Genomic DNA, 12,261 nt, shown 5'->3' on the forward strand with positions numbered 1-12,261 from the left:
TATTGATATATTAAGTTTTGATATGTTCAAGTTTTAACTCGCTTTACACTAAAGTCGTAAGTAAAAGTAAATTGTTCTTTTGAGAAGGTCAAAAAGTGCTCACTAACCTGATAACCTTTGTTTCACTAAAGCATCACAGTGTCTAGATACTTGGTTTTCTGGCTTTTGTGGATTTTAGGTGGCTTGATTCATCAGTTCAACTCTTTTTCTATTGAATCACAATTATAGTGTCATAGATTGTCTAGATTTGATAGATTTTCTTCTCTTATAGCACTGTCAAACATTGAGTTATAATGAGCATGCTGAGTACAGCTTTGACCAGGATTGCCTGTGCTGTTTGATTGACACATGCACTGTTCCGTAGTTTGAGTGTGTGTTAACATCTCTTTCTGTGTGTGTGTATGTATGTAAATGGACACTTCATAGGACCTGACTATGAAGCTCAGTCTTATTCATAGTGTCGGACTCATTGCCAAGGCCATCAGCCGAAGTGTTCGTAAACAGGGCTTCCTGTTCTCCCGCAAACAAGAGCTAATGGGTGTTATGATGGTGAGATGATGTATATAATTCAGTTGTTTTATACAGTATATGTATTTATGTTTTCAATGATAGAAAAAAAACCAAAAAACATTCCATTGGTTTCCATTGGCCAAAATCTCGGAGATAAATATGACATCATGTGAAGTGGTGGTGGTGGTGTTGTTGTTTTTTTTGTAAATCTCAGATCAGTTTCAGAATGATATGCAGACTTCTTTGACATTTGTCTTTTATTTACCTGCAGGATTTCATAAAAGCAGAACCAACGGATGTCATGCGGACTCCTGTTCGCCATCTTGTTTTGACCACATGTGCCAACCTTATGTATCCTACCATTTCCAATAATTATTTTGTTGTGCTTCTGCATTTATAGATTTTTAAAACTTAACCTTTTGACCATTGTGATGCAGTGCAATTAAGTACTTGACTCAAGCCTTCAGAAACTTAGATCCTCCTTTAACGGAAAATGAAAACTTTGACTTGTTAAAAACGTGTCTTAATGGAGTTTATGGGCTTCCTACTGTGGACACTCCTGACAAGGCTAAAGATGAAGAAGTGCTGGATCCACAGCAAAGAGAGGTCAGAATAAAATATGCATGCGTTTGCACATACCTGGGAATGTGACTACTCTCTCCTGTAGGCTTTAAACATAAATACTATTTTTCACTGCAATGCTTTTTTCCTCAGATCTTATATTCAGACACTTTTAATGCTCTTCATGAATTGTTGAGGAATGTGTTAGCCAGAGACTTGAGTCCTGATGGTCTGCAGTCTGTGTTCAAGGTAAAGGAGAAACTATAAACATTTCCTGCCAATTTGTAGTCCCTTTGTCTGAGCCACATTTATTGAGTGCTTGTGCATTTCCCAGCATATAGAGAGCTGGCTGAGCTCAGGACAAGACCATGAGCGGGAGAGAGCAGTAAAGACCACAGCAGAGCTCCTGCAGTTCTACTTGGACAACCTCAGTGTGAAGGTAAGGAACAGCATTAACTAGTGTGTGTGTGTGTGTGTGAATGTATATTACCTACACATCTGTAAGATCCTTAATGCAGTAATTAGTGATGGTTCTAATGTTGGGAAAGGTTTTGTTTAAAGGGTTGTGTGTTACAATGTTGAGTTACTCATTATTATTATTATTATTACCTTTTTTTTTTAAGCATCTCTTAACTGCACAACATGCTCAAATATATTTCAGCAATTTTTAAAATACTTGTGCAACCAAGTTAATTAAGTGTGTGAGTGTCTTTCAGTAACACTTTATTTTAAGGTGTCCTTGTTATATGTACTTACTATTATAATTAACAATTAATTATGCATAATTACATGCAATAACCCTAAACCAAACCCTAATCCTAATGCTAACCATGTAGTTAATTAATATTACTCAGCACTTAAATGTATAATTACAATGTAACAATGTAACATTTACTTTGAACACCTATTATTTTTTATTTTACTCTGCCCAAGCTGAAATGTTAACTAGGATCATTTATTTTGCTCTTCCTTAAAGATGTTTAATGAAGTATGTGCTTTGGGAAACAAATGTAGTATTTTTCTACTGGATCTCCAGCCCAGTGCTAATGAATCTTTTTCTTTCATTCTCTCGTCGTCTAGAATATAGTGTCATTCCATAATTTGGGAGCTCTTGTGGGGCGTCTTGGCCCACGGTGCACAGACCCAAACCCTGAGGTGCGACGGGCAGCCATAGACTGCATCTATAGACTAATGTACATACAGCTGCGCTATGAAGGTACTGATTGTTTTTATAGCACAAATCAGTTTTGTCTATAATCAGTCTGTGTCAATATGAACTTGTTTACGGTGTTATGTTATGCTGAAATGCTTAGCAAAGTATTTTGCCTCCTTCATTTACCTGACAGGCTTTTCACTGGACTACAAGGATGATTCAGTTGAGGCCCTGTTAGATGTTCGCGAGAAGCTAAGCAATCCTGACCATTCAGTTTTGTATAAAACATGCTCTGAGCTGACTAAGGTTAATTGTCCTGATGGAAAATACTGATACTTCCAAAAAACTTTTCAGATCCATCAGCTGTCTTTCTGAAACTGACCCTCTCCACTCCCTGTGTCTTGTGTTTTAGATCATCAGTAAGCGTTTGCCCCAGCAGCAGTTGAGCACGCTGTTGTTTATGCTGTTTGATGGTTTGGTGGACTCCCAGTCCAACTGTTCCAGAGCATCCAGCGTGATCCTCAACACCTTGCTGAAGAACAGAGGTGCTGGCCTGCAGGATCTGGTACATTGCACTTTCATCAGATTCTGGAGAAAAAAAAAAAAAAAAAAAAATATATATATATATATATATATATATATATATATATATGTATTCCAGTATTCTTTGAAGAACAGTACTTAGTTGAAATAGAATCTTTTGTAACAATGTCAAACACTTTATCCTTGCTGAATAAAAGTATTAGTTTGTATATTGACTCCAAGCATCTGCAATTTATGTCATTATTCACTGATAATCTAACTCTTCAGCTGATTTGTTAATGAATCATTCATGAAGACACAATTTATTGTCAAATTGAGTAACACTTCTACAGTGACCAAAGCAAGAAGCACTAGAGTGGATTTTTTGCGAGTAAACACTTCAATTTCAGTGTGGAGTTTAACTACTAGTAGCTCAGAAAACTAGTTTAAAAGTAGTTTCTCCAACATTCCCCAAATCCCTTACATGTGATACAAGTGTTCTCTTCATTTTCATGTTCAATTAAATTGTAATTATTTTCTGTTTTGTGAGATTTCACTTCTTTTATGTTGACTGTTTGTCAGGTGCCAGAGATGCTGGAGGTGTTGCACAACCGGCTGCAGGTGATTGGTGAAGAGCAGGTGAAGGTGGCCATCGGTCAGTCCGTCCTCATCCTCGCTACACAGCATCTACAGACAGTGGTCAACACGCTCGTTGCCTACCCACTACCATATGACAGGTAATTACTGATCGTGTTGTTTATGGTCATAGCATTCATTGTCATGTGCTCAATGATGTACAAGCTTAATAATAATAATGATGTTTGTGTCATTGTATGTTTTCTCCAGCTGGAGCTGTGAGATGTGGATGGCTCTAGGAGCAGACAGCACTCTGGCCCTGCAAATCATGGAGATGATTATCGAGAAGCTGACTGTTATGGTTCCCTATGTAGATAAGAAAGAGTCTATGTTAAGACCCGGTTTGACCAAAGTTGCCACAAGTCAGCCACTGGCTGTAAGTATTAATATCTGTAGGATTTATATAATTCGGCTTTTGAAACCCTTAACGCTTCATCCTAACTAGGCACAATGTGTCAATTATGCAGCGTTGAATAATTTCAATGAAGGAGAAATGCTGCATGAAGCTCCAAAATCTAACAAATAACCCTAGATTTAAAACGGAATGCTTAAAATGCAGCTTTGAGAAGCAGGATTTAGAGATTTTACTGTGAGCAGTGCCTAAACACATCAAAAATGGAGACTGTTTGCAAAAAGTCTTGACATGTGATTCCACTGACTCTCACAGAAAATTGTCAAATTAGTTAGGAAATGGTGTTACACTTTTTAACCTTTTTTGTTCCATTTATTTATTCAATGGCTTACTCAACTGTGCATAATTTTGGGCTCAGTAATTTGTTTTTGAAAGAAATCTCGGTCACACTTTATTTTAGGGTCCAATTCTCACTATTAACTAACCATTAACTATGACTTTTGCCTCAATTGCCCCCTTATTTGCTGCTTATTAATAGTTTATAAGATAGTTGTTAAGTTTAGGGTATTGGGTAGGATTATAGATGTCATGCATTATATGTACTTTATAAGCACTAATAAACAGCCAATATGTCAATAATAGACATGCTAATAAGCAAGTAGTTATTAGTGTGAATTGGACCCTATACTAAAGTGTTACCGAAATCTCTTATGCTCACTAAGACTACATTTATTTGATCAAAAATACATTAAAGCAGTTATATTGCACATTACTATGTTACAGTTTAAAATAACTGTTTTCTGTTTTAATATATTTTATTTCTTAATAGTAGGGATTTAGTTTTTTAATGCAATGTTTTCTAGATGACCTGTGCCCTGCGTGAGATGATGCTGAATGGCCAGTCAGCTGACGCCGTGGCGTACGCGTTTCCAAAGCTCTTCAGCTCTCTGCTGGTGCGTTTGGGCTCCAGCGTGGGAGTTCAGCTACCTAAAGATCTCAACAGCAACAGCATCATTTCAGACCGCAAAACAACCAACAAAATGAATGTGGCCAATTTTGATGTTTGCGGGTGAGTGGCGTAAATATGGGATTCAGGATTTAGATATCTCTAACAGTTTATAAGACATCTGTGTTTCTCTTTGCTGTGTGTTCAGGGTGGCAGTGGAGGCCCTGCGGATCCTGCTGGGTCGAGCTCAGCTGGATGCTGTCGTGAAACCGTTAGATCAGGAGGGAGCTTGGGACAAGATGAAGGACCCACAGCAGCACACAACAGGAGTCACTCTGCTAGCCAGGTACACACACCTGTCCTCCGTCATACCCCGGTCCTCTTGGAACTTTTCTACTTTGATAAAGGAGATCTGAATGACAGTAGAAATGTTCTTTTTTTACCATATATTGTGAATGCCACATGTCAATTTATAGCTTTTGTAAAATGCATGGTCTCATGCAGTGTATTCAAGGAAATTAAGTTCTGAAATATAAAAGTAAGAATTTGGAGCTAACATGCTGCTTTTTATTCCACTGTGGTAAGATTAAGTGTGATCCTCTACAATGCTACATATTGAAGAAGCTGTTCTTTCTATCAGAGCAATGGCAAAGCATGCTGGTCCAAGACTGCCTGCAATTGTGGAAAATCTGTGTCCTTCTCTCTGTAATATTTATGAGTGTCAGAGGATCACAGTCACAGCGTTCTTCTCTGAGGTGAGATCTTCTGATTTTGTTTTAGATATCTTAGTCTAGTTATCTTAGTTCAAAATCGTAGTCTTTCTTTTTCTTTTGTAAGTGTAATTAAGAGTGTACTTGTTTAAATTTCTCATGGTTCGATTTGCACTAATGTTTGGGTTCAGTGTGAATTTTTTTTTTATTTTTTATAAATTAATCTTTCAGTTTAGCAAGGATGCAATAAATTGCAAAATACTGCAAATATCATTCAGTTTTGCTTGTATGTTTTAATATGAATACTTTCTGAGACATTGTGAGATCAGAAATGAACCATGCAACAGCAATATGGGTGTTTATATATATATATATATATATATATATATATATATATATATATATATATATATATATATATATATATATATATATATATATATATATATATATATATATACAGGAGCCTTTTCACCTTTTGTTTGACTGTGTACTAATAACTGTTGTAAATTAGATGCCAATATTTATTTGTTTCCTCCATCAAGCTGCTGAACCACCACGTAGTGACTGAACTGATGATTTTGGACATGTTGATGAACAACATGATGGAAAGAATTACTGACACCTGTGGTACGGTTCGCATGCTGGCGGTCCGAGGCCTGGGGAACATTGCTGTGGGTTCACCTGAAAAGGTATAGACACCCTGCTTGACATCTGAAAACACTTATTGGATGAAGAGTCTAATTGATTTTCTGGGCAGTGATTTTTGGCAACAGCGTGAGACATATGTGAGCTTGTTCATGCAGCAGTCATTAAGGACGTTTGCAGTAATTTGTCTGTATTCTGAAATGCTGCCTAACAACTGCTGTCTCAAAGCTCCCCATGTTGTTTGCTTAAAACGCCCCGCTCATGTTCTGCTCTGTTATTATTCTTTTCTTAGCAGTTTATGTCTTCTCTCTATAGTCGAGTGAGGTTTTGTCATTACTCACAACAGCATTGTAACAAAAGCGGTCCGTTAAGTGTGTAATTATATGTTGCTGTATGTTCATCTCAGTGCCTTTGTTCCCATTCAGGTGAATAAATATGCAAAGGAGCTTTTAGCAGCCATGAGTTCGGGTATGGAAGAAAAGGACGATCCAGGGAAACTCATCACACTGGAGGCCATGTCTGGAATGTCCAAGATTTTGCTTTACCTGGACCAAAAGAACGTCCAACTGCTTGTGGTTTACATCTTCATGAAGATTAAACCATTTCTGGAGAATGTGAGTCTTGAGTCTTGAGACAAGACACAGAATATTTAAATAACAATTGACCCTTTGCTGGGAGCTTGACTGATCAAAACAAAAAAAAAAAAATTAACTTGGACTTGAAAAATGGTGTGTACTGACATCTTTCAATTCATGTTTATTTTGTGCTATTAAACTAGTGAAGAGGAAGAGATGATCGGTTCACGTGCAGCTGAAACTGAATGTGTCATGGCACATTAAAAAGCCAAAAAACTGTATTTATTGTTTGAACTTCTTTAAAAAATGACCAAATTTAAAAGCTGACAGTGTCCTCTTTGCTCTGTGATTGTATTTTTCTACTGCGTGAGAACAGATGTTTGCCGTGAGAACGCTAGGGGTGCTCCGATCACGATCGGCCGATCGTTATGCGCATTTCGTCAGTAAAGCCGGTTCTCTAATCAGCGGTTAATTCCATCAGGTGCGTGATTTCACATAGAGCAGCTGTTACTACACAGAGCCGTTGTTAATAGAGAAGATGCGCAAATCCACTTCATTTTCAGCGGTTTTTGGTGCATCTTCTCAGTTAACAACGGCTCTGTGTAGTAACAGCTGCTCTATGTATTTACTGACGAGATGCGCATAAAGATCGGCCGATCGTGATCGGAGCACCCCTAGAGAACGCCATGGCTTGTCGGACGTAGCAACAGTAACAAAGCGGGGCGGGTCTTCACAAAGGGTCAATTGTGGAGCTAGAATTTGCACACAGTAGTATTTATGCTGCTGCTTTAAGATAACCTCAGTTTGATTACTGATAAAACAGGTTAATTTGTATCACAATTTTTTAAAAGGATAAAAAGGAAGTAACCCAGTGTTTTATTAGTAGCTAAAAGTCATGTTATGTAAAACAATTACCAAAAACATTTTATGTGTGTCCTACATTTTGGAACCCTTTATACAGCATAATGGGAGGACATAAATAATTTGATAAATAAATAATTAATTAAAAATATATATATTTTAAAGGAAAATCTAGTTTTTCATTAATAATTTAACTCATAAATATTTATATGAATTAAAAAAAAAAGTTGACTGCATACCAATTTTTATTTATTTATTATTATTTTTTTTTACAATTAATTTGTAAACATTTTTGTTATGTGTATTACAGCTTTGAACTGTATGTAGAGACATCCCTAATGTTAGTAATAGGGTTGCAAAAAGTTCAAACAAAACAAATATAATATTTTGTTTGACCTCCTGAAGCTGACAATCAACACACTAAAGGGTTAAACACCTACATTCACTGTCAATTGAGCTGTTTTAGGCCCAATTGCATTCTATTTGTAAAAATTGTCTTTTTTTTTTTTGGTAAATACAGACTATTAGAGTACAGTGTTTTGGAAAGCATGGTTTTTTTGTTGTTGTATGGCTTTACTTAAAGATCCGTTGTTATGTTCTGTCAGGAGAACGATGAGATCCGTTGTGCTTCCATCATGCTCCTGGGGAACCTGTCGAAGTTCGGCTCGGGTGAGCCAGTCTTTAAAGATCAGATCCACAATGTTCTGGTCAGCTTGCTGTTGCATCTCAGTGATCCCAACCCTCAAGTGGTCAAGGTCAGTGTTTAGTCCACAAACACTCCTACAAAGATTGATTTTCTTGTAATGTCTATAAACACTGAAAATTATAAAGATAATGCAAAAAGTAGTCTTTTAAGAGTTATTCTAATATGAGGAATATAAAGTATGACGTCTGCTTATGTGTGAGTTTAGTACGTGTCTCTTTGTTCCCCTAGGCATGCAAGTATGCCATGCGCATATGTGCTCCAGTCGTAGGTTCAGAACAGATCTCTGCCATGTTCCAGAAACATCTTCTTGAGGAGAAGGGACTGCATTATGGAGAGTTCATTAATGACCTCACCAAATACCTAGTACGGCAAGAGCCAAAGATTTCTTTATTTTAAGAACACATGTAGAATATGTGTTGACAGATTCCCTTTTATAAGAATGTTATTATAACTGCTCCGTCACATTTGTATGGATTTTTTTTTATACCCAATGTTTTTTCTGTTTATGAAATGAATAGATGATTTTTTAGTAGTATAATTTAGTAGTTCACTCAAAAATGAAATACTTTTTTTTCTCCTGAACTGTGATCTGTTTGAAAAGGCTAGAGAGAAATAAATAGTCATAATGTGTTTTCTCCAAAGATCCAGGATTTTCCAGGCATGCTGAACTTCTACCACATCACAGTCATTCAGTTCTTCAAGAGTAACTGGGCTGAGATCAGAGCCAGTGCTGCCATGTTTATTGGTAAATATATATATATATATTTTAGTCCAGTATTTAGTATTGCAAATATTTGTGCTTCACTAAATGTTTTTTTTTTTTTTTTGTACATTATTGAAAAAAATTGAGTATGTATGTTTTGGTTTTGTAAACGTGTGTGTGTGTGTGTGTGTGTGTGTGTGTGTTTAGGATTTCTGCTGGGGAACCTTCCTGATGAGCATTTCTCCCATATGAACATGGGGTCAGTGACCAAAGGTAGGTACCACAGTTCTTGAATAATACCTGCAGTCAAGAGATATATTTAAAGAAGGACAGCACATCATTGTTATGTTGCTACATTTGCTGTTTCGTGGCACCTAAGGAATATTATTTTTGCTTCTATTTAATGGTGATATTGTCTGGTAGTCTGCAGTGTAGAATATATTGCTGTTGTAACTCTTAACACATGAATGCACTATGCATTTGTTTGGTTATAAACTATCTTGTATGTTTAATCTGTTTACTTTTATGAATGGACAAACTAAAAGACTTTTTTTTTTTCTCATGTCCTTTTTTCCTCTCTTCAGGTCTGGTGATGCTGCTGCAGGATCCAGATCCTCTCGTGCGGGTGAAAGCCGCTGAAGCCATGGGTCATTTTCACTGACGTTACCTCCGCTCTATAGCCAATCAGATTAGTCTTTGATTTTTGTTGCTTTGAATAAGGAGGAAGCTTTGAATTGTTGTGTTAGAACAAGCCTTGAAAGGCTTTTATTATTGACCAAAGACTGTGCACTTATTCTGTAAGAAATGAGAAGAATAAAATGGAGAAGACATTTATTGACGTTACAGCACTTAAGTTTCACCTGTGGCACTTTTTAATGTGAGGTATGCACCTGTAAACCCTTTACAAATCTGACTTACTAAAATTGTACACAAGTAGACTGATATTTGCTAATATTACTTGCTTGACCATTCATGTAGCGTGCTAAATGCATATCACTACTTGAAATCATTCAGTCATTAAAAAATTATTTAGATTTATTTTTTTTTGGTAATAAAATCAGATGTAGTGCTTAGTTTAAATCCCATAATTGATCATACAGTATTGACCACCATAAACCTTCAGCAATAAATCACCCTAATAAGGATGTGCATTGGCATTAACTGCAACTGAAATCTCCTGTTCTGAAATCACAATCAAAAATGATATTTAAATAAGCATTTGTAGTGTTTTTGCTGTGAAGTCCGTGGCTCTGAATGTATCTCATGCACTAGTAGAGCAAACACAATTGTGCTTCCTTCTCGACCACGTCATAAAAGTAGACAAAAGCTGTGCCAAAACATAGATTTTTAAAGAATAAAATGTAGTAGAGTAGATGTTAAAAGATTTCTGACGAGGTTCATACTCATTTTGTGAAGTGTCTGTGTAGCTGAAACACCAGTGCTGGCCCTGTCTATGGCACTTGTCTTGTTCCGTTTTGTAAATTGTATGTTAATTCACAAGTGTGGCCACTGTTTCAGAGTTTGAGCATGAAGATTGTTGAGATTTAGTCAATTAAAGACTTTTTTTTTTCTTTTTTAATCATCTTAATAAACAGGACAAAAGTGATGATGGTTTGGTAAATCAGCTGCTTTTTATAAATGCGGTAGCTACTGTACTGTGTCCTGTACAGTAGAAGTGGTTAAACATACTATATAGGAATAAATCACAATCATGAATTCTGATTCTCTATGAGATATTATGTAAACACATAGTCATCAATTAAAACAGTTCATGGAGTGGGTCTATTTCAGTGTAAAGGACCTAATAATGTCTTCATTCTTCCAGCTTATTAATATTTAATGACTCTTGGCATTAAAGAATTAAGCAACAAAACCTTTGTAAACTGCATTGGTGTGACTTTTAGTGAGAAATAGTAAAATATTAAATCTTTGTCTTAGAATATACACTACTGTTCAAAGGTTTGGGGTCATCAAGTATCAGCTTTATTTATTTAAAAAAAAATAATGAACACTTATTCAACAGGGATGCATTCAATCTATCAAAAGTGAAAAATATGTTTATAATGTTACTTATAGATTTGTATTTCAAATCATTGTTGTTATTTTGAACTAACGTTTCATAAAAAATCCTTATCCATATTATATATATATATATATATATATATATATATATATATATATATATATATATATATATATATATATATATATATATATATATATATATAATGGTTTCCACAAAAATAGTAAGCAGCACAACTGCTTTCAACATTGACAATGAAGACTAATGAAAATAATTTCATTGCAATAGAAAATAGTATTTTTAAAAATATTTCACAGTATTGCTCCTTTTGCTGTGTTTTTTATCAAATAAATGCAGCATCACTTATCTTATCAAAAACATTAACAAATCTTATTGACCCCAAAATTTTGAATGTTATATGCAGTTTATAAATTTAATTGCAGAAAATAGATTTTCTTCAAAACAGTGGATACTGTATGGCGTTATGTAGAAGAACGGAAGCTCTGGGTGCAGAGAGTGGAAGAATATTAACAAGTCCTTTGTTGCTCAGAGTGTTGAATATGCATTAAGTCAATCAAAGTAAAGTGTTTACTAAGGACGCAGACCATTACTCTAAAAACTTTAGAATTAAGCAATTAGTGGCAGTTATTCCATTCGGTCAGGAACCCAGTGTGGTAATGATATTGGGATACATTCCTGGATAAGTCACAGAAATATTGTGTTTGTGTCTGGGATGGATTTCAGAGCAATCAAACGGCCACTGCAGGTTTTCTGCTGGGCGATCATAGTATTGGGCGCTGTGTCATGTTTGCATGTTTTATGTCTTTTGTTTCCTTTTTAGACATTTTTATTTTTTTGTATCATGTAAAAGAGCTGATCTTTGGATGATGGAAATGAGAATATGTACTAATGAGTCATTAAAGTTATCACAGGGACTGTCATGTTGTTTTAATTGATGAGTTCTGAAAATTTTCTAGAAAATCCAACTAAAATACAATCTCCATATAGATCTGTGTGTGTGTGTGTGGGTGGGTGTGTGTGTGTGTGTGTGTGTGTATAAAGTATTGATATATAAATGAATTCGTTTTTTTTAATTGTCAACACTATCAGAAAAAAATGCAAAAGCTGTCACTGGAGCACTTTCAAAATATAGAGGTTTCGTTAAATTATGTCCTTAATATTTTTATTGTTTGATTATAGTATTAAAATGATAGACTATGACCATACTATATTGACTCATTCACATCACCTCCTCGTGGTAGTACTATATAAATACCAAATGCTATACTTCATTTATTTTCATAAAGGTATCATGACGTTAGCATCTGATGCTATCCTGTTATGGTCACGCAACA

At 35.5% G+C, this 12,261-nt stretch overlaps 1 protein-coding gene across 2 annotated transcripts in view; it reads left to right on the forward strand.

Annotated features, from left to right (window-relative positions):
- LOC128030594 (maestro heat-like repeat-containing protein family member 1) overlaps window positions 1-11,841 on the forward strand; it is a 28,032-nt gene extending 16,191 nt beyond the window's left edge. For both annotated transcript variants that reach the window (XM_052618350.1, XM_052618351.1), the window contains 20 exons: window positions 427-549; window positions 782-861; window positions 978-1,116; window positions 1,225-1,320; window positions 1,406-1,510; window positions 2,152-2,287; window positions 2,418-2,530; window positions 2,637-2,789; window positions 3,329-3,483; window positions 3,593-3,758; window positions 4,598-4,803; window positions 4,889-5,026; window positions 5,321-5,435; window positions 5,936-6,082; window positions 6,464-6,652; window positions 8,080-8,229; window positions 8,409-8,543; window positions 8,823-8,925; window positions 9,091-9,156; window positions 9,468-11,841. In XM_052618350.1, the coding sequence (XP_052474310.1) occupies window positions 427-549; window positions 782-861; window positions 978-1,116; window positions 1,225-1,320; window positions 1,406-1,510; window positions 2,152-2,287; window positions 2,418-2,530; window positions 2,637-2,789; window positions 3,329-3,483; window positions 3,593-3,758; window positions 4,598-4,803; window positions 4,889-5,026; window positions 5,321-5,435; window positions 5,936-6,082; window positions 6,464-6,652; window positions 8,080-8,229; window positions 8,409-8,543; window positions 8,823-8,925; window positions 9,091-9,156; window positions 9,468-9,544 (2,592 nt within the window). In that variant the 3' untranslated portion in view covers window positions 9,545-11,841. The remainder of the gene's footprint in view (window positions 1-426; window positions 550-781; window positions 862-977; window positions 1,117-1,224; window positions 1,321-1,405; window positions 1,511-2,151; window positions 2,288-2,417; window positions 2,531-2,636; window positions 2,790-3,328; window positions 3,484-3,592; window positions 3,759-4,597; window positions 4,804-4,888; window positions 5,027-5,320; window positions 5,436-5,935; window positions 6,083-6,463; window positions 6,653-8,079; window positions 8,230-8,408; window positions 8,544-8,822; window positions 8,926-9,090; window positions 9,157-9,467) is intronic.
- The last annotated feature ends 420 nt before the right edge of the window (window positions 11,842-12,261 follow it).

The sequence above is a fragment of the Carassius gibelio genome, chromosome A16 (assembly GCF_023724105.1).
Source record: "Carassius gibelio isolate Cgi1373 ecotype wild population from Czech Republic chromosome A16, carGib1.2-hapl.c, whole genome shotgun sequence".
In the NCBI taxonomy this organism is placed as follows: Eukaryota; Metazoa; Chordata; class Actinopteri; order Cypriniformes; family Cyprinidae; genus Carassius; species Carassius gibelio.